Genomic DNA, 22,849 nt, shown 5'->3' with positions numbered 1-22,849 from the left:
GTTTTATTTTGACAGGAAATAGGACGTTGGTGGCTTTATAAAGATCGCAGTGTTAGGACAGTGGCAACTTTACTAAGAAAACCAATGTTGTTATGAGCTCTTCCAACAGCCTCTTCCACTGCCAAGTGATGGCAATCACTCCACTCCCAGCGTTTCGTTTTTTTTACAAAAAAAAATCTTTATTCTGACAAGTGACATTTACAACACTTTAATGGAAACACACCCAGCGATGGGCAGTGGCAGAGCCCGTGAAAAAGCTTACGCTGTTATGGGGCAAGAGTTTTCATGGTGAAGGTGAAAAGGTCACGTTACCGCCAGCTGTCGGGCCTCCCCCCCCTCCCTTTCTGCCGCTATCGCTTATCAGGGCTGCACGGCAGATGACACAACTCCACCGCCACATCTGGTTCCCTAGAGCGTGCAGTTAAATGCCCAGGCAGTATCACGTCACAGCAGGCACGACAGCCACGGCCGCGGAAGCCTGGTGGATCACCCAAGATTTTGCGCAACTCCCAAACCTGCGAGGTGGGCTGGAGGTGACAGCACAGAAAACACATTCCTGCGGAGGGAGCTGGAAGGAACGTTGGGTTGCTCGGTCAATGGCCAGGGTCAACGGCGGCGTGGTGTATTCCGCAAATATGCCCGACTGTGAGGGCGGGCACAAGCTGGCGTGAGTAGGTTAAACGTTGAGTTTTATAAGGGCACCACGGGGTGACCAGCCCCTCCCCACCCAGCCCCACCCCCCACCCAGCCCCACCCAGCTCCTCCCCACCCTCCCCTCTCCACCCAGCCCCACCCCTCCCATTTTTGAATGCACGACGGATGGACACAATAATCCCTTGTGGGCTGATGTAACCAGGTGGTTCCTACCCATAATAGGTTACTGCACCAATGAGTGTAGACCTTTTTGGAGTGCCATCTCCTTCCACGCTAGGGGTTCCCCAGCTCCTTCGGTTTCCTTCCACGTGCCAAGGTAAAGGTGCAAAGCTGCAAATTCTTGCCCACACCGCCACTGCCAAAAGGGCCTCAACCAGATCTAGACAGCCTCTCAACAAGTTATTTAGCCTCCTCCTCTTCCAACGTTGGCCAGATGCACTGGAAGAGATGGGAGTCCCCACTCTTTGCCGCCCCTCGCCCCCCCATACAAAACTCTCCTAACAAGAGAAATGGCCAAACATCTCAATGTAAAAACCCCTCCTGAAAAAAATCCCTTGCTCGATAAATCAATTACATTAGGATAGAAAAAAACCCTTATCACATCGGTCAAAAAACACTTCCTTAATAGGAAAAATATATAACAGGTGATGGTTTGGTCAATGGCCCTTCATCACAGCACAACTTATCGCGCTTGTGCACCACTTTCAACAAAGTACCAAATATATATTTTTAAAGGGTTATTTTTACGACAGCTACTTCCTAACCAGCACCTACTGTGCAACTAACGAAGCACAACAGTAACTCGGATACTCTCTTTCACTGTTGAATATTTAATCGCGTGTGAAGTCTGCATAACCTTGTACAGTAAGTGAACTGAAAGGAATATTTTTTAAAAATTAATTTGCGCCGATGCTTGCAATTGCTTAATTTGCCGTTCATTACACTGAGAAATATGTTGTAACTGCAGAATTTTTCGTTTTATAATCGTCTACAGCTGACGTAGCCAGTGCTGCCACAACCCTCTATCCAGCTTTCATTTCTTTGTATTCACCAACATCTTTCCTTAGCCAGCATCACCACTTCGTTGAAACTCACTCCTTTCCCTTCTAGATCCCCAAGCCCCGCATCTATCCACCTGCACTCTGGTCCGTGTCTCTACTCCCGTTCCCTGCTCTTTCTTCGGCGAGTATCGCTTCTTCGTGCAAACTCATTCCTCTCCCATCTAAATCTCTCAGCCTCGCATCTATCCACCTGCTTGTCCGTCTTACCCTCTATTCTCCTTCACCTGCTGTGGGCAGCAACGTCAAGTACGAGACCCTATCCGGGTTCCTTCCTGCAACGTGTCCCGAGAACCAGTGTTGCCTTCTTTCCTTCACTTTTACTCAACAGCACTGTTGAGTAAAAGTGAGTAAAACCCCGGCTTGGAGCCCTGGTCTCGAGTCTAGCCAGAGCTTCAATTAAAACGCATAAAAAACACACAACAATCCTGTGTACTCAAAAGCATATGGGTACATATATCGGTGTGTGCAGTGGTGTATCCATGTGTCAGTGTACAGATTAAACAATATAAAATGTTTACCCAATTTCCGTGTTGTGTGTACTCTGCTGTACAGTACGATAGTTATGGCCATCGGTCCGAGGTACGCTGTTCCCGATACCAGCCCACTACCCCACCCCCTACACACCTATGATCCCCCTCCCCCAGTCACCCCACACCTCACCGCCATCCTCCACCACGATCACCTCTCCCCCATTCCAACTCCCAAACCCCCCACGCCATTCCTTACCCATCCCTCCCCCATCCCCCAATACTAATATATTGCGGCATGCACATTTACATCACAATTACACATTTTACACAATATACACAACTTAACATGTTATCCTGAATTGTATTACATATTTCACTTTACTGAACATTCTAAATTATGTCATTTTATTTTATCTGCTAGATTCTTGCAATAGCGATATATACTTAGCCGGTATTGCTGCGAAAAAATATACAAACCGTCTATCCCGGATTTTATTGACTCTTCATTGTTCATTCTCGACAGCCTCACAATAATGTGATGCATTGCCGGATGTGTGTGGTTTAGCCATTGAGTGTCTCGCACACACAAACAAGGCGCCTAAATGTAAACGTTTAACCAATTAACCTTGCTCAAACCTCGTAACACGTGCTTACACAATAACCAACACAGGTGACCTCACTTAAAAGGCATCTGGAACTTCATTACACGTACTGTACATACTGTGACACGTGTGGAATGGAGATCATTTAGCCAAATACAGTTGGGAGGGAGTGGAATGAGTGTGCACACATTAAGGCTGGTACACGGCACACAAGGGATGTTTTGGCCAGAACCACTCCCAGCCACCTCTGGTGTCCCGCATGATATTTGCACACCGCGCCAGGTACTCGTATATGGCTCATTCGACCTATGGGAGGCCCAGAAGAGGTTCATATTCGAATTGGCAAAGCTGCGCAAGAGCTCGAAATGAACACGGGTCCATCAGTCCTTTGTCACAAACTGGTAATGTGCTAACCACCGCACTTAATCTCTCCAATAACAAAACGCACGCACGGTAAGCCACACATGCATGTGCACAAGATAAAGGTGCAGTCAGGCAATTGCATGCTCAAGCCACCACTGGCAGAAGGGCCTTAACTAGAAGAAGCTCGTGGGGGACACTTCAATAAGAGGCTTTCTGGCCTACTCTTCCACACTGGCCAGACGTCGTGAGCATATACGCACAATTTAACCCACCACACGCAGCCAAGCCAATCAACTGTGGTCTATGCATTTCTACTGCAGGGTGGTCAGAGGCAGCGGGTTGGAAAGCAGCAGGTGTTAAGAAACTTACACCTTCGTTGCTTCAACTGCTGCGCTGGGAGATGGAATTGAACAGACGACCCCTGGATTCTAAATCCAGTGTGCTCACCATTGTGAACATCCCGTGTAGAGCTGAGAGTGTATTTTGCACTCACCTCGAGTATTCCTCCTCCTTCCCGTAGCGGCCAAGTCTCGAGTACTCCCTCGGCCTGTGCTGATGCTGTCACGGAGGAAAACGCACGCGCACACACACAGACACACACCCCAGGCCAATGCCATTAGGAGGAGCCCATTCCTGTCCGGATAAAGAAGTCCGGCCAGATGCCACTTCCCAACAAAGAAAATAGGGAGCACTCTGAAAGAAACAAAAAAAATACACTCAAAAATAAAAAAAGAATTGGACATCCCAACGACGCACAAGGTCTCAGAGGAAGCGTGATTTGCCGGGCCAAACAATACCCACCCACCTCTCCCCCTGTCTTAATACCTGGGGACTTGTCTCAAAATGATAGAGGAAGTTAAGGTTTTGTTTTTAAATATAACAATCATAATGGAAGATGTTAAATACCCCGGATGCCTCCTACACTCTGGCCAAACGTGTCAAAGACATTCACTTTGGGTCATTTGCTTATCCAGGAAAGCCTCAGGACACTGACCGGCTCCCCTTCAGGACAGTCCTTCACTGAGATCTTCACCCACCGGCAACTCAAAGAATGCAACAATCCCCGTTAGGAATCGTAAGCAAATAGGAAACAATCGAATGGCGTTCCTGGATGAGAGATTTGCACAACACTCCCGTGGCGATTGCCCAATATACAATTTTAAGGGGTGTCTTTGCATGTGGGAGGAAACCGGAATACAGCACAAAGATGGGGTTCACAAGTTCCTCTTGCTGTACTGCCCCGTCTCTCGGCCTCCACACAGCCCAGTGGATTTGCCCAGATTCAGAAACCTCTCCATGATCCAATTGCCTCCAAAGCAACTGAATCACAGGCGTGTGGCACCATGCCCAGTTAAAAATGTGTCCAAAGAAATAACCCACAATCGTAAAATCTGACAATAGCGGCCTCATCGTAAATAACGTATTTCCACATATTGTTGGAATTTCAAACTCACCGAGTATCAACTCTAAAGCCTCTTTGAGGAGAGTTCTTCTTGAGATACTTGATATCCATTGCCAGGAGGCAGCAATAAATACATTATTATGAAATGTATCTGTGTGACGCATTGGGTGTTATCCCCAGAAACGCAAAGGAGTTTCTCCAAGCATCATGGGTATGCTCCAAAAAAGCCAAACATTCCATCGGAGGACCTTTCTTCGAAGGAAACGTGAGACTTGGTTTGACTTTCGTGGGTAAAGCGCATGAGAATAAAAAAAATTATAATATAAATGTGGTCGTGGGGCGGTGGCCCAGTGACGAGCGCACCTGTGCTATGAACCTGCCAACCCGAGTTCGATTTCAGGCTAAGAACATCGGTGTTGAGCGACATCTGAACCAGTCCCAACCACCTCCGCCATGTTAATGAAAACACACGAACCAGCGTTAAAGTGTGCTCAATACCACTTCCAATGACCAAAAGTGCATACACAGGGGGCCTTCAACCAGCACTGGATAAGCCAAGGGCTGGAAAAAACTTAATCATTGCAAACATAATAACATTGAGTATTCCTTCCATCAGATCTACATAAAACAGAGCTATATAAAAGCATAATAAACGTCATATTATTTCAAATATGCATATATATTAAATAAACATTGTAAGGCGTCAAATCATTGGAATGCCTACATGGGCATTTTAAGCAGAATTACAAGATGAATATGGGAGAAAAAACCGCAACTCAGAAAAGTTTTTGCTGAGCAATGCTATGCTATGAGACTAAGGTTTTTATCATCGGCTTTCCATGTCCCATTGGCTGTCTGAGGCACAGCACCACTTTCTAGCCAGCACATACATCTTTATAATGCTGTAGCTGAGTGCATTCACAGGAACAGCAGCAATCTTTCTTGGTGAAAATAAAATGGAAGAGAAGAGGGCTGAAGCATCACTCTGTGTTTATTTAAGACTGAATGTAGGATACTTTGCAAAGTGGGCACATATTGATCACAGCCAAATGAGATGCAGTATATAATCTCAAGAAAAGTTTTTTAGGTAATTAATAGATTTGGATGTTTGTCTAATATTGAGCGTTGTTGTCTGTGGATGGAACAGAGAAAGCTGTGGAAATTCCCCATGCCCATGACAGTGACCAGCGTAGACTTCCTAGGTAGGCATGGCACCAGCAGGTACGACTTGATTTTCTTTACCAACCTCAGAGAGAAGATGATGATGATTGATGGAGCTGAGTCAACCCTACTTCTTTCAATACAAGATCGCACAATCCTACATCAGCTTGAAATTATATTGCAAACATTGCCCAGTTAAAATCTTGGCTATTCGACACTTAGAAACAAACACCTTGCATGATATTTTGAGAATTAGTATCTTGTTTCACTCTACCAACAATGTGACGTGTCAACGATCCAGTGGTGGAAATTCAGGCATGGTGTCACTCATGTGCACATGGAAAAATGAAGCTTGAATTTTTCTTGGATCGCACCCTTTTCTCAATTTGTTACGTTTGGTGAAAGAGTCAACAGCTGAGCATCTAATTCTGCTCTATTCGTATTCACATGTTGGTCAGAGGATCCCAACCTCTCCTTCTCAGCGTCTATGCCACTACACAATGTGTATTGACTGAAATGCATTTTACAATCAGTGAATGTTAAGGGATCATCTCTAACCTTGCAATGCTTCAATTTAACAGCAAATTAATAAAGCCAGGAGGTGTGATCTTGAAAATAACAAACTAGAATTTTGAGTGCCACCCTTGTTTGCATTTTGCTGATTCAATGTATGACCTGCCAATACTTTTAACTTTGCATTCAAGTTCACAGTTCGTGCTGACCTCAGTGTTAGCGTCATCAACAAAAATACTCTACCGTATCAGGGGGCACAAACGATTCAAGTTGGGGCGCCCTGCAAGGTAAGGGAATAAACAGCTCACGATCATCATCAGCCATGATCAACCCACTGCTGCATGAAGGCCTCCCCCTAGCCGTTAGCATCTCTCATAGTCCTGTGATGTAGCAATCCACCGAGCAGCTGCACAGGAGCCGAATTCATCGCTACATCTCTGCGGCGGACACTCCTTTGGCTGCCACGCCAAAGTGTGTCTCGACCGTCCTTCTCACAAAATGTCCTGCCCAAGCCCACTTCTTCTTCTGAGCAGTTCGCCGTCTTTGACTCATCCAAGTAATCCTCTTAATGTCTCTCATTGTTATCCCAAATATGCTTCTCTCCATTCTTATTTGTTCACTTATTAGTGTTTGGCTCTGTTTTCTTTCTTAAGGTCCATGTTTTGGATCGATGTCACGGTGAGTATTATGCCCTGATTAAAAACGTTTCTTCATTAAGCAGATTGAGATGTTGATTTTCATTATCAAGTTAAGCCAAAGAAAAGCATTCCAACCCACCCAAAAGAAAAATCTACATTCAAATAGCATAACAAATAACGGTGACACTGGGCAGCAGGGCTGATTACAAGAAGCACCGCATGTTGTAACAAGCTTGCGCTGCCAGATATGCCCAGTCACCACCGCGGCCAAAAAGGCCAATGCAAAAGTCACTCGGCAAGTGTGTTAAATCCCACAAAATGTACACTGCGTACGCTTGGAGTAAATTTACTGCATTATGTTGGGCCCATGCTTTATGATGCAGATTTATCTTTTAAATTAGTAATTTAATTATGTTGCGTTTTAATCGCCACTCGCCAACACGTGCTATAGCGGCTACATTATGTAACGCTACAGCAGTTAAGAATCCAAGAACATTATTGTTCAAAGGCATCCTCTTACCTCTGGACTATTAAGACTAAACCGAAACAACACAGCCCATCAAAGCTTGAACACGCTGAACGGCAATGCTGCAGCATTTTACCATTGTAATTCCTCCAACATACGCTGGCAAGTAACACTTATTGTTTGGCAGGAAACAAGTGCAGGCCAAAAGCCCCAATTTTCCTATACGTTGATGCGGCTGAAGAGAGGTCGTCAGTGGGTAAAATTTGCCAGGAAGTTGTGAGAACTGAACAGCTAAACTAAACATTTACCGACATTATTGGTAAATAAAAGTGGCCCTTTAAATGTGTATGGTATTTGGTGAAGAGTTTACAGACAGCCCTTTACCCTTTACAACTTACATCCCCTTTGTAAATCCACTACTGGTCAGGATGGAATCCCCTCTCCCTGTTGGTCCATGGGGGCTCATGTGACCATACTTTACCACACTGGTTAATACAGGTGGTAAAGGGGTGGCTACAAACCGGTTCATATATCACTCGCCACTGATGATAGCTGTGGCCAGGAATCCAATTCAGGTTGCCGGGTTCAGAGCACAGCGCATGAACAACTGCCCACCGTGCCACCAATTTCCCCAAAAACCGTAACTGAATGGACTCCATAATGGTGACTTGATGGAATCCATCAAGTGCAACTTATTTTGAATTAATATTTAACACAACTGACTGCAACGAATGTAAACAGTAATAATTCACAGTCCTTTGTCAATCTACTGCTGGATGAAGCCCTCTCCTAAACATGTTGGTCATGGCGTTTGTTTGAGGATATTTTCCACGCTGGTCAGAGTGGGTCGTTGAAAGGCGGAAGGGGGGACAGAACCACATCAGATATAATTCCCCAACGGTGTTGGTCATGGCTGGGAAAACAACGTGGCTTGAAACCCCTCCACCCCCTTACCTTCCTAATGAGTAATTAACAAACGCACCACCGTACTCCGTGATGATATGGCAGTGTATGAGTTGCTTCTCATGGTACCTCAAGCCCTACTGCTGATTCAACTCTCAGCCCTGCCACTATTGGCGCCTCAAAGGCCCTCACGTGCATAAAGAAAAACATCAATATAAATATCGATTATTCTTTCGGTTTTTCGGTAAAGTCACGTAGATAGTTTTTAAAAAAATAATAAAAAATTACCAAAAACTACGACGTTTCGATCGCAACACAAGCGTTCGTCATCAGGAAGAAAAAAAAGAGGGGGAAAGCTGCTGAAGAAGGCTGTTTTAAAGGTTTAAAACGGGTGTAGCCCAAGGGTCATAAACTAAGTGGGCGGGGCTAGTGATGTTAATGTGAGAAATCAGCATGTTAATGGTAGATAGCAGAGAAGCCACCGAGCTCGACGTTGCTGCTCTGCGATCTCCCATTAACATGTGAATCTTTCACATTAACACAGCCACCTCCGCGCCCTCGTCATGGAGGTCGTCCTCCGATCTTATATTAACATGCTAATTTCTCACTTTAACATCACTACTTCGTTTATGACCCTTGGGCTACACCCATTTTAAACCTTTAAAACAGCCTGCCTCAGCAACTTTCTCCCTCTTTTTTCTTCCTGATGACGAACGCTTGTGTTGCGATCGAAACGTGGTAGTTTTTTGTATCTTTTGTTCTTTTCTTTGAACCTATCTATGTGACTTTACCGAAAGACCCAAAGAATATGAATTCCTGCAGTCACGAAAGCTTTAAGTCAATATTTAAATATCGATTATAAATTCCTTCCTTGGAGTGATGTAAGTGTATGCTGAGAAATTATGGACCATCCTGGAGACTTGTGAAAAGAACAAAAAAATGATGCACACCAATATTTCAATGCATGACACGGCTGTAAATTAATCAAACATGACACGTGATGACGATTTTTACCCCCTCATATAAGTGAATTTTGTCCAGGTTCTCCAGTCTCCTCCCATACAAAGCCAAATGCACATAAATCGAATTGCCAAAGCATCCTGATGTAGCAGAACTCTCCTCATCAAAGTATCTTGTGGATTTCTTTGGTAAATATTTTGCATTATGAGTCACTGCAACTGTCATATGTCCAATACCCACAAGGTAACTCTTAAAACGACAGATAACTATGGGAGTTGCAATGCATGGATTTCTAACAATCCTTAGGATCAAGATACATGTGAAGCCTGCAGCAACTCCAAGCGACATCATTTACCACAACACGAAGCAAATTAGTTGCATCTTGAGTCGAACCATGACTATTCATGAAACCGGCAAAGCGGTGAATCATCACACCTCAACAGACAGCTCACAATTGCTATGCCTTGTCTGAAAAATCGCTTCCATCCTCCCCTTTGCTACTGCTGTGGCAAGGACGTCAAGTGATCTCATCTCCCCCAAATCTCCCTTCTGCTCCAGCAACAAAACCCAGAGGCAAAAATTTGCGGCCCCATTTCATGACGTTCAATCATCTATTTGTTGAAACCGACCCTAAAACTGTGCTCGTATCTTTGTACACGATAACCTAAGTTTAAATGGTCACATTACATTAATCAATGCCAGCCCTTTGCCCGAACGTTAGCGGAATGAAGGCCTTCCCATGCTCTTCGGGTCATGGGGCTGTTCGGACACACTTTACCACACAGGTCAGTGCAGGGTTGGTGAAGCACAGGCCAGGAATGGCTCAGATATCAGTAGCCACTGATGTGAGCTCTGGCAGGGGATAGCTAGAAAGTTAAACTGCCAGGTTCGTAGCACTGCCTATGAACCACTGCACCACCCTTCCTCCAAATGTTTATTATACTGGTAGGAACCTCCTGGTTACACCAACCCACAGGGGATTAATGTGTCCGTCGTGCAGGGAGGGGCTGGGTGAGGAGGGAGGGGCTGGGTGGGGAAGAGAGGGTGGGGTGGGGAGGGGCTGGGTGGTGGAGGGTGGGTCTGGGTGGGGTGGGGAGGGTGGGGAGGGGCTGGGTGGGGAGAGTGGGGCTGGGTGGGGGGTGGGAGGGGTGGGGCTGGGTGGGGAGGGGCTGGTCACTCCGTGGTGCCCTTATAAAACTCAAAGTTTAACCTACTCACACCGGCTTGTGCCCGCCCTCACAGTCGGGCATATTTGCGGAATACACCACGCCGCCGTTGGCCCTGGCCATTGACCGAGCAACCCAACGTTCCTACCAGCTCCCTCCGCTGGAATGTGTTATATACAGTATTTCTACTTTAATTCCAAATGTTACTGTCATTATAGCACACCTTTGACACAGGCAGAATATCTAACTACCTTAACCACATAAGTTGTAGATATAGTGTATGCCAGCAGAACACTTGAATTGTACAAGTATTGACTCATCGCCTCCCTATAGTGGTTGGTAAAAACAAATAAGCACTACCTGGTACTGTAAGTGGCACCCCCAGATAAGAAGATGTTGATGAGGGACTCCGTGGGAGCTCTGTTGACCATGACTCTCGACCACCATGCATAGGAGTGATTTTTTTAGGCTGCCGAGAGGTGTGTGTGTGTATAGGTCGACTCAGCCTCGTACGAGTACCTCGTGTGGTGTGTACATATCTCCACTAGGGAGACAAAAGTGGCCAACCCACCCCCCTGTGCTGTGCTGGCCTTCATAGGAATCGCTAAAAGCGCTTGCCCCAACAGTCTGTTTAGGTTATACAATATAGGGGGGGGGTATCTTTGTCTTTGGTGAGAATGATTGCCATTTTTAAAAGGCATCCCCTTTGGTCTCGCCATGGGAATGTTGCGTTATCACAGCCAGTTCAGAACTCAAACTCTGTTGCTCTCTTTAAGAGAAATTGCCCCCCCCTCTCCTTCAATCCCCCCACCCCACTCAGCCCCCCCCCCCCACTCAGCCCCCCACCCCATTCAGCCAAACACCACCCCATTCAGCCCCCCACCCCACTCAGCCCCCCACCCCACTCAGCCCCCCACCCCATTCAGCCAAACACCACCCCATTCAGCCCCCCACCCTACTCAGCCCCCCCTACCCACCCTGCCCCCCACCCCACTCAGCCCCCCACCCCATTCAGCCCCCCACCCCACTCAGCCCCCCACCCCATTCAGCCAAACACCACCCCATTCAGCCCCCCACCCCACTCAGCCCCCCCTACCCACCCTGCCCCCACCCCACTCAGCCCCCCACCCCATTCAGCCCAACACCACCCAATTCAGCCCCCTCACCCCACTCAGCCCCCCCTACCCACCCTGCCCCCCAAGCAGGAACAGCGAACTTCCCTTGCACTGGGGTAGGGAAGTGAGCAGAATGAATGTTCCCCGTTCAAGATATCAACGAACTCTGTGCCCTGCCCATAGCAGTTTGGAGACGTTCACCCATCGGCCGATGACCGATACAAACGTGACACGAGACGTGAACGTGTTGCATGGCGGTATTTAAAAACGTGGAGCGATTAAATCGTTGCCTTCGAGAAATCCCACGTGTGATCCATTTTCCAGACGTGTTTCCTCTATTGAAGTGAATCAATTCATAATAATCCACGTTTAGCGTACCAAGCGCAGAAACACGATGCGTACCATACAACTATTAACCAAAATAAATAAATAAAAGATCGTACGCAGTGTTATGCAATAACAGTACCACGTTCCTACAAAACACGCTATTAACGATTAAACATAAACAGTCAACTTCCACCCGATTACACAAATCACTTCTCTGTGTGCACAGACGCGACACTTCAACGTATATATTTATAACGGTACGTTCATTTTAAAAAATCGTACAAATATTTAGTTTTACACGTGCTCGTCTAGAGGGAGGAAACTTAAGTATATAACGCGGTGACACGGGGGAGTCAATTGAGATGAAATCCTCTCCGCTTTTTGCGCTTTTCTTCCGCAACCGCGACGTTTCAAGGACCCCCCCCACCACCAGACCCCCCCCCCCCGCTCCGTGCAAAACGCGGAGCAGATTTCACCCCCTACCCCCCCAGCTCCGTGCTCTACCCCGCAGAGGACCCCCCCCCCCTGGACCCCAACGCACGCTACAACAAATACAAGCTAAGGGGGGGGGCAAATAACCCAAACCCCGTAGCAAAGAACGTGGCATTGTTATTTTTTAATAAATCCCACAACTTCCCAAAGCTTAACTAGTTTCACGCAGTAAACTCGCGTCCCTCTCATCATCAAAGTCCAAATAATCGTGCCCCTTAGCGCTGCGTGTTGACGGCGCTACATTGTACACAATGCGGACACCCCCTCACACACACAAACACACACAACCATGCCGCTCGAAATACAACAAGAACACTTAAACAGTAACACCGTCGTGCCCGTGTTTTAAAGTAACAGCGGAAAGATCACAAAAACCACAGCAAAATTCACTGCGCCCCCCCCCCCCCTCTGTTTTCAACGCAAATTCCACGTTGAGCTCTCCCCGCGGGCCCCCCCTTCTTTCCTAGCCGCTCTACCGGGCCAACGCCGCTTCACGCGGCCAAGGTGAGAACGCCGAGAGGGGGGGGGGTGGTCAAACGCGTGAGGTTGGCGAGACTACGACTGGTGACAGGCATGTTTGTGACGATGTTTGTGACGATGATGATGATGATGATGATGTTGACGACTCGTGTGGTATTCCCCTCACCTCCTCGCCCGAGCAGTCCGTCCGCTGTCGGCACGCACGCCACAAGCAGCAGCCGCACCGCGAGGCCCAGCGAGCGGGAAACCATCCCGGCCATGCTGCTCTCTCTCCTCTCTTCTCTCTCTCTCGTCTTTAAACACCAACTTCGTCTTCTTCTCTCCTCGTAATCTTCTCAAATATCTTCTGATTCTCCTCCTCCTCCTTGTCGTCGTCTTTCCTCCTCGTCCCGTCTCTCTCCGTGGCACCGCCGCCTCTGCGAGCGACGCTGCCCAGGACTGTGGTGGTTGTGGTTTGAGTGGCAGTCAGAGGGGGCGGGGTTAGGGTCGTGTGGGGGGGGCGGGGCGGGGGGGGGCGGTAGCGTGGGGGGGGGGGCAGGGGGGCGGTAGCGTGGGGGGGGGGGTAGCGTGAGGGGCGGGGGGGGGTAGCGTGTGAGGGGGGCGGGGGGTAGCGTGGGGGGGGGGTAGCGGGGGGGGGTAGCGGTAGCGGGGGGGGTAGCGTAGGGGGGTAGCGTGGGGGGGGGTAGCGTGGGGGGGGGGACGGTAGTGTGGGGGGGGGCGGTAGCGTGGTGGTTTTTGACTGCATGGGGACGCAATGGCCACGGGGATGCGCTCTCTCGTCACTGAACTTGGTCTGGAATCGCCACAAAGACAAAGATCCCCCGGGTAGCCTGTAACAGGGTGTAGGGGCAAGTGCTGTTAGCGAGTAGCACATACAGACAACACAACAAAGACAAAGATCCCCGTGTAGATTTAACAGGCTGTAGGGGGCAAGTGCTGTTAGCGAGCACCTATGATGGCCGGCACTGTGCCACACGGAGGTGGTTGGTGGGCAGCACCACACCCGGCCGCCTTTGTCTCCCCCGGTAGCGATGTTTTTACTACACATCGAACCGGGTGACTCATTTGAGGCTGAGTCGACCTAGGGAGAGGCCGGCCCAGGACCGGTTCCAGATGATCGTCACCGATGTTGGCCGTGAGCGGGAAATCGAACAGCACACCTACGTCTAGGTCGACTCAGCCTAAAAATGTTGAGCGCTATCCCGTTACGAACTGCAAATCCAGGCTCACCCGCCACTCAAAACCTTGCAAACTGCCGGACAAACGTTCCCCTCGCCCCGTAATTTGAAGCAGATATCAGTGGGCACTTGTGATCGATTTGTGGCAGGAAAACCGAAGTCCAGTAGCCAAAGGTTGAGTAGTCTCATTCTGTAGTTGTGTGTATCAGTGGCGCATGGCTGTGAACCCCTCATCAGTGCCCTAGTTCACTACAGACCAATTCAGACCTCATTGGTCACCCCGTGTACATTATAAATCTCAACGTCCATCCGACAAAGTCCCATCGGCAAGAGATAAACACAAATAGACATTTTTTTTGCACGAACTGAAACGGCTGGACGCCGTATGGACCTAAAAACTCAATTTCTCTGTACAAGAATAGTACTGGGTAAACCGAATGGGTTGACAGCGATGGTGGCGTAGTGACCGCCTTACCAGTGGCGTAGTAACTACATTATCAGTGGCGTAGTAACTACATTATCAGTGGCATAGTAACTACATTATCAGTGGCGTAGTAACTACATTATCAGTGGTGTAGTGACTACATTATCAGTGGTGTAGTAACTACATTATCAGTGGTGTAGTAACTACATTATCAGTGGTGTAGTATCTACATTATCAGTGGCGTAGTAACTACATTATCAGTGGTGTAGTAACTACATTACCAGTGGTGTAGTAACTACATTATCAGTGGCGTAGTAACTACATTATCAGTGGTGTAGTAACTACATTATCAGTGGTGTAGTGACTACATTATCAGTGGCGTAGTAACCAGAGGTGGGACAAAGTCATTGTTATGCAAGTCCAAGTCGAGTCGCAAGTCATCAAATTCATGACTCGAGTCTGACTCGAGTCCAAGTCACATGACTCGAGTCCACATCTCATAGGTGGGACAAAGTCATTGTTATGCAAGTCCAAGTCGAGTCGCAAGTCATCAAATTCATGACACGAGTCTGACTCGAGTCCAAGTCACATGACTCGAGTCCACACCTCTGGTAGTAACTACATTACCAGTGGCGTAGTGACTACATTATCAGTGGTGTAGTGACTACATTACCAGTGGCGTAGTGACTACATTATCAGTGGTGTAGTGACTACATTATCAGTGGCGTAGTAACTACATTACCAGTGGCGTAGTGACTACATTATCAGTGGTGTAGTGACTACATTATCAGTGGTGTAGTGACTACATTATCAGTGGTGTAGTAACTACATTATCAGTGGTGTAGTGACTACATTATCAGTGGTGTAGTGACTACATTATCAGTGGCGTAGTGACTACATTATCAGTGGTGTAGTAACTACATTATCAGTGGCGTAGTAACTGCATGACACTGTGTAACAAGCAAAAAAATTGTCCCTGGGTAGTAAGTGTTATTTCCTAATTGCTTATGCCTCAAAGGTACAGAAAATGGCTAGTATTCCCCACAAACTTTGCTTTTGTGACCGGGACAGTGATACTTTGAAAATTACCTATTTTCAATGAGAAAACGTGTGCATTTGTGTCATTCATTGACATGCATTCCTGGTCACAAAAGCTACGTTTGTGGGGAATAATAGACATTTTCTATATTGTTTAGACATAAGCAATTAATAAAATTGCACTTCGTACCCAGGAACAAAAATTGTCTTACAAAGTGTTATCAGCCCAGGGTGGGTGCGACAATCGGTCAGTCTCGCACGGTCGCACCTAGGAGACAAATCGATATCACAGCTCCTCTTTGCCTAATCACAAAATAAGTTGTTGTTGTTGTTGTTCTTTTTACACTGTTGTTGAAAACATATCTCGTGATGGTTTTCAAGGAGGGGGGCCCAACTCGGAGCTTTGGGGGGGTGGCAAGGCACCCCCTGCCCCCAAGCTCGTTACACTACCGGTGTGTATGTATTTTATTTGGTTCTTTCGGTAAAGTCACGTAGATAGAAAAATAAAAAATAAAGTGTATTATTTTACTTTTATTAATTTTTATTTTATTTTTTTACCTACGTGACTTTACCGAAAAAACCTAAGAGTATGAATCCTTGCAGTCACGAAAGCTTAAAATCTAGAATGTATGGAGTACCCATAAGAAGGGTTTTTTGGGGGTTAGATCGCGTAAATATGTAAATGTCTCGTTAAAACCCGCCACCACCCGACACAGCCAACTAGTAAGAGTTGTCACATAAACAGAACGTGGCCAATTCGTCACTAGTACAGCACTAACCGGTGTGTTGGAGAGCGAGGCCACAACATTTACAATCCGAGTACTTAACGCCACTTTTATATATTTACGCGATCTCACCCCAAAAAAACCCCTCGATTATGGATGATATATTTCGCAAAAGCCTACGTGTGTATGTAGTAAGTTTATTGACACTAGGCACACACATGCTTGGTGTGCATTTGACTCTATGGAGCATCTAATCGGAGAAAACGGTAACTATTATTTTATTTATTTTCACGTTGGTGGTGCATGCCTGGAATTCGGTGGGCTTTTGGAAGCAAAGGGTTGGTGGATCACGTAGGGATTCAGCATCATCATGCGCGCGCATGGTCACTCCACTGCTGGATGAAGGCTTTTTAAAGCCGCGTCGGTCATGGGGGTTGTTCGACCATATTTGACCACTCTGTAGTTCCTGTGTGGGAGATGCCTCTTATCCTCTTATTCCTGCTGGGCTGGGCAGAGGTGGCCCGGTGATGGCAGTACAGCAAGTGGGGTTGTGAATCTGTCTGTAGAGAATTAATGAGTTTTATCCCGGTATGATAGTTTCCCACGCAAAAAATAACATTTGAGAAACGCCACAACGCAGAACCCTCTTGAAAATGGGCCTTGAGACTCATTGAGGCTTTCCTGAATATTATTGTTTACATTGCCTACGAACCCGGAGACCAGAGTTCGATTCCCGCTCACGACCAACACCGGTGACGATTATCTGAATCGGTCCTGGGCCTCCCCTAGGTCGACTCAGCCTCAAATTAATACCTGGTGCGTGTGTAAATATCGCCACTAGGGAGACAAAGGCGGCAGAGCGTGGTGCTGATCACCCACGCACTTTCCACAACAGTCTTTAAAGGTTATACGGGGGGGGGGTGTCTTTGTCTTTGCTACCCCCCAGAGCGAATCAAGCCAGTCTTAATAGCTATTCATTGACAGCAATTTAAATCTCTCTACAGCTACGCAGGGGTTCTCTTGTGTATTATCTGTAAGCGTTGACTGGTAATGTCTATACACTGCATAGGGGTATTCACTTTTGTGAGTCGCTCTACCCTCGCATGAGTAATGGGGGCGGGGAAGACAATTGTTAGGCTGCATCACCACCGTCAACATCGATGAATCATCACCACGACTCTCGCGATGACAAAGGCCGATTTTGAATTGTAGTCTTACTTTTTTCTACTAAAGGCAAATCAACATTTCAGCCTTAGTTACATGTTGATTCACTCACGAAGAATGCGCCTGTGTGTCAGAAGAGATACATCATTGTGTTGTGTACGCCGTGTACGCCCCCTCCCCTCCTTACTGCTCAATGTGTCAGTTACGGGAGTTTGTTGACCATACTTCACCATCTTCTTGGTTCTTTCGGTGAAGTCACGTAGAAGGGAAATAATAAAATAATAAAAATAAAACATTATAAAATAATTCTCACGTTTCGGCCACAACGCAAGCAGCCGTTCTCAGGTGAAGACCGGGTCTGTCGGGGAGACAGCGTCTGAATGAAACACCACCACGCTTGGAGCGTATATTTAAGCTGGGTTGGAAGGGGAAGAGCGCTTAAATATACGCTCCAAGCGTGGTGGTGTTTCATTCAGACGCTGTCTCCCCGACAGACCTGGTCTTCACCTGAGGACGGCTGCTTGCGTTGTGGCCGAAACGTCGTGAGAATTATTTTATTATGTTTTATTTTTATTATTATTTCCCTTCTACGTGACTTTACCGAAAGAACCAAGAAGATGAATCCCTGCAGTCACGAAAGCTTTAAATCGAAACATACTTCACCATGTTGGCTAGGATGGGTGGTGAAGAGGGGGTTGTTGGCCCAGTTCAGATATAATTTACGAAATTATGTTAGCCGATGTTATTTCAAGTTTATTTTGTGAGATATGTGGAAACACTCCATATAGGCCATACACCTACTTACTGTCCTGCCTTACAAACGCATCGGGAACCTGTAGGTGTGGCGATCAGGATAACTTAAGGGCCAGTTTAACACGTTGGCTTTCGATACCATTATCCATAGTACAGGTGTTTTGGGTTAGATCGCGTACATTTACGCGATTTAACTAAAAAAAAACCTGTATTATGGATTATTAAGGGCCTGCAACATAATTCAAATATAGGGAACAAGCACGTGCTGTTTTTTGGACTCACAGATATTTTTTGCAGCGAGAACAAATGCTGTAATTACCCCAAACATATTACAGAGAGCCGCAAGAATGTCATTAGATTATACTTTCTTGAATTTTACAATCAGATGTTTGGGCTGATTATAAATGGTTGCAATGTTGTGTTACATGTTTCTAAATATTCTGCTGTTCAGGTTAGGAAGGGGCTTTCCAGGACAAGAAACTGTTTCGTCTAAAACAGAACTTGCGCAATAATTCACATTTGGCAAATGAAAACCACATCCAGTACCACCATACATCACAGCAGTCACCACAGTAATTAAAGCCATTTACGGATCATTAGCCACAGCTGTTCTACGCTTATTTTGTAATTACACATTTTCAATATTATACTTCCCCCAATCCCATTAATTTGAAAGCTATATTATAAATGTATTATTTACCATCACCAGGATATTCACCAGCAGTTGGTAGGGGTCGGACATCTACTTTATGTAAATTAACGGTTTGACATTAAGGTTGATGGGTAGCATACGGTCACGTCCATCCACTGCTGGATGAAGGCCGCGTCGGACGTGGGAGTTGTATAACCATACTTCACTGCTCTGGTCAGTGAGAGATAGGGCGATGCCCTGGAGCGGTTTACGATATCATCCGCCTCTGAGAACTCTTTTTCCGGGAAAACGAGTGCGCTAACCACTGTGCCACTGCGCCACCCCGAGATTTAAAATGTCATTATTTTATGAACACGTAAAGAAGGCTTGTTTGTTAAAAGGTCTCCAGCACGTTTCTTGTCAATGTTATGTTGTATCCAAGCAGCCCATGTCAGAGAGGCATTCCAGAACGCTCAATTACACATTTGTTTGGAAGGAAATCAAACACCTCCCTTCAACTGCACTGTGAATACTAATTACCACAATGTTTTAAGATACACAGTACTCTACATTCTGTACATTTTAGTTAACTATAGACATGTACCCAGATTACCTACAATGCATAGGCTAGATTGGTTAGTTCATTGTATTTGGACAAATATGCCAGAATGTCCAATCTTATATGTTGGAAGTCAAGCAATTGTTTAGCCCAGGAGGTGGATGGGCGACGAGAGGTTTTAGGCCTCAGTGCCCAACATTGTATGGAGGGCCTCATCCAGAAATCGGTTGACAAAAGGATTGTAGATAGGAAGGCCTCCAAGCGGTTGCCATCCCTCATGATCTCTGCGGTGGTCGTCCTCTCCTTTAGCTGCGAATTCATCAATCATGGACACCGGCCATCATCAATGGAAGCAGTGTCCTGTTCAATCGCAATTGTCAACCGCCTCTAATTAGTGTGCTCCAATCCATGTTTGTCTTTGTCTCTGGGTGGAACTCCAAACATGCTTTCCATGTTTCTTTGCAAACTTTTAGCCTGTTACATTTGCTATCAGTACACTGTCCATTACAAGGCTAGTTAATTAGTGGTAACATCTATTAGTTTTTGTAGGAATTTAAATTTGTTGAAAAGCACAAGTAGACACTGACCTTTTGAACTCATGTTTGTAATGGGTACCACACAGCAATACACTGGCACAATAATCTTTACATGATTGGAAAAATATTTCTTTGGGACTCAATGTACTACATTATTTATGGGCAATGGAGGCAGATTTGTTGAGAAACTTTATTGATTCAAAAGAGCATTAACATAGCAGCTCCAAACATTCAGCATACCAAACTTCACACGTGCTAGACCAAGCTCTCGCAGTCACGTTAAATATACGCGCACGCTCACGCACAGACGAGTGTAAGTCCGCACACCTCAAGTTTCGCATCCCTACAAAAAACGAAACGCGCATCTCTGCATTCCACACGTACAGCTAAACATGACCATACCGAGCAAAGCATCCGGGCCTTCCAACATCAACTGAACTGAAATCTGTAAAAAAAGGAACAGCCAACATCAATCACCTTTTCGGGCCAAGGTGATGTTACACCATACCAGACCACTCGACTGAATGCTGGAGTACGAAGATTACATGTTTTGAAATTAAAATGTCATCAAACACACACAAATATCAAGTATCCAGAGGACAACAATAACCACAAAACGATGTACAGGGCAGTAGAGTTTGATATTATGCAAAATTCATTCAACCTCTTCAGTACAATTTCACTGAAATGTAATACTTTGGTTCCGAGGTTCAAAAACAATTGTTTCCTTTTTTTGTTTCTTTTGTTTTTGTACAAAATTTCAATCACGCCGCACCAATTAAAAATGGTCACATTCACGCCAACGCAAAATGTCGCCTTTAATTTACTCACCCAAACCATTGCCACACATCACAACCTCGCACTCAAACTTGCTGGTGATTTCCACTCTCACGTTATAAAACAGCCACGACTCTATAGATTAAAATGTACAATTGAGCGCACTGCCTGAAGAAGAGTCAAACGCTTCTGCCCCGTAACGACGTCAACGTAAAAAAAAACCCAAAAGTAAAATATAAACGTTGCCTATATATGCTACCAGTTAAATCTTGAAAACATCGGTATTAAGTTTCCAAAGAGTATATATACGAAAGGCGCACATGTTAGACGTGTACCCAGGCATGCCGGGCAGATCTCTAGCACTCTGCTCTAGAACAGGTCACAGCAGTTGTGGAAAGTTCAGGTTACAACGTCAAGGCCTCTTTTTTTGGACCATGTCTCAGGAGGAAAATTGAGAAGTCACGGAGGCATGGACTTGTTCTACCATCAACGTCACTTTATAAAAAAAAACAGTCTGCTTGCGCCACTTAGGATGGCCCATAAATCACAGCACAAGGGAATAAATTCCCTCATATGGATCCAATGCATGACTGACATAGCGATGCTGAAGATTAAGACTGTTAAGAAATTGCCGATTTACACAAAATCCACTCGATTGGGCATGATGTTCACATGCAATAATGAAATATTGATGCAGTTGAACAAGCATCGGATAATGATCAATTACTCAAATTTGGTGACAGCTCATTCAATGCCTCACTGTTTGCATGTCCAGCACAGGGCACATGGAGTGCTGGCAGGTTAATTGCGCAAGCAGATAAGACTAAACTGTTCAGCCTTCGCTGGCAACATTTATACAGCTTTTAATCACTACGGGAATGTGCAACCATTCCATGTTTGGCAGTGAATAGGCCAAATCCAATTGCATCCAATTATGCCTAAAACAAGACCACACATGTAAATAACCGTGGCAATCAACAGTCATATCGTCGCATGCCAATGACGCACCGGGTGAGCGACAGTACGTCATGCCTCCAAGACATGTTTACATCTTTGTTGGTGGGGGAAAGTTGTGGACCGATGTAAATAACCCCACCGCACAGAAACTTCCAGCAACAAGACCACCGGCAAGTGCATAAACATATCCTACCAATACACATGAACTTGATAAAGCCTCAACATCACTTATCATCTGGTGACCCTGTTCAAAATCGGCTACAGCACCATTGTGGTTGTGATGCCCAACAAAACAAATATTGATGTGTGCTCACTGACAAGGTGCTGCACATGGCCTTGGATTGCGTTGACAGCCAAACTTGCAGATCTAGTGCCCAAAACCAGAACACAAGCAATGTTGAGATGGCATATTTATATTTGACCAAAGGACTAAAAAGCTTAGCTCTTCATCGACAGATCAACAACTGCATTTTCCACAATAAAAAGTGGAAAACACAAACATGAGCACTCTCGCGTTTACACGCCAAAATCGTGGTCTTTGTTATCTCACTTTTGCTTCAGGTCTTACAAGGTGCAGAAAATTCAAACTAGTATTGAAAAAACATTAGTTTTATTCCCCTACCCAGCAAAAGATCACATTAGACCTCTAAAGTGAATAATTCATGCAGCTCAAAAAAATTAGGAGATTATCTTTTACACTAGCGTTAAGTAATCAAAATATGACAGCTTAAAGACTGTACAGATTTCTTGTTAAAAATGTCAAGCCAACAGTTTACTCCTCCAAGTTAAGTCACTTATAAAGCGGGAAAAACAGCTTCCGGGGGTTTCTCAGGGAAATGAATGTCTCATTGGGTCCCCATCTTCATGTGGTGAGGGCCAGGCGGTACGCAGACACAAGTGTCCTCAGCTCCTGCAGCGCATAGTCGCCGGGTAGCGGAAGTTGCCCGATATGCTGTGCGTAGGGGTGCAGTGGAAGTCCGGCCAGGCGTCCTCCAGGACGCACGTGATCATCCCTGCCCTCCTCCCCCCCGCTCTGCTGCAAACTCATCACCGCCCGCAGAATGTTTGCCGTTTGCTTTGCCATCTCTGCCAGGACAGAATGGGGAAGTGGGGAAACGTGGAAATTATTGTCGTCATTCGTAAGATTTGGAGAGGAACCTTCCTCCACTGTTGCAGTCCACACTGTCAGAAAGACAAATGTAAAACCTAATTGTTCAAAATATTATCTTAAAAGGTTGGCAGAGGTCATAATCAGTCCAGTGCTGGAAAAAAGGCCTCCCTATATCAACATTACACATTTTTCTTGGTTCTTTCGGTAAAGTCGCATAGAATGG

The 22,849-nt window shown here is 46.0% G+C and overlaps 2 protein-coding genes across 3 annotated transcripts in view; both read right to left on the bottom strand.

Annotated features, from left to right (window-relative positions):
- Positions 1 to 13,238, bottom strand: part of TMEM131 (transmembrane protein 131) — a 108,788-nt gene extending 95,550 nt beyond the window's left edge. For both annotated transcript variants that reach the window (XM_078864997.1, XM_078864998.1), the window contains exons 1-2: positions 12,940 to 13,238; positions 3,644 to 3,708 (exon numbers count right to left, since the gene is read on the bottom strand). In XM_078864997.1, coding sequence (XP_078721123.1) covers positions 3,644 to 3,708; positions 12,940 to 13,033 — 159 coding nt within the window. In that variant the 5' untranslated portion in view covers positions 13,034 to 13,238. The remainder of the gene's footprint in view (positions 1 to 3,643; positions 3,709 to 12,939) is intronic.
- Positions 13,239 to 19,963: 6,725 nt separating this feature from the next.
- The window catches only part of LOC144937634 (nuclear pore complex protein Nup98-Nup96-like), a 28,819-nt gene continuing 25,933 nt past the window's right edge, over positions 19,964 to 22,849 (bottom strand). Inside the window, exon 35 of the mRNA XM_078864996.1 lies at positions 19,964 to 22,601. Within this exon, the coding sequence (XP_078721122.1) occupies positions 22,378 to 22,601 (224 nt within the window). The 3' untranslated portion in view covers positions 19,964 to 22,377. The remainder of the gene's footprint in view (positions 22,602 to 22,849) is intronic.

The sequence above is a fragment of the Lampetra fluviatilis genome, chromosome 19 (assembly GCF_964198595.1).
Source record: "Lampetra fluviatilis chromosome 19, kcLamFluv1.1, whole genome shotgun sequence".
In the NCBI taxonomy this organism is placed as follows: Eukaryota; Metazoa; Chordata; class Hyperoartia; order Petromyzontiformes; family Petromyzontidae; genus Lampetra; species Lampetra fluviatilis.
Note: the sequence above shows the minus strand (reverse complement) of the source record. Positions and strands in the feature narration are given on the sequence as shown.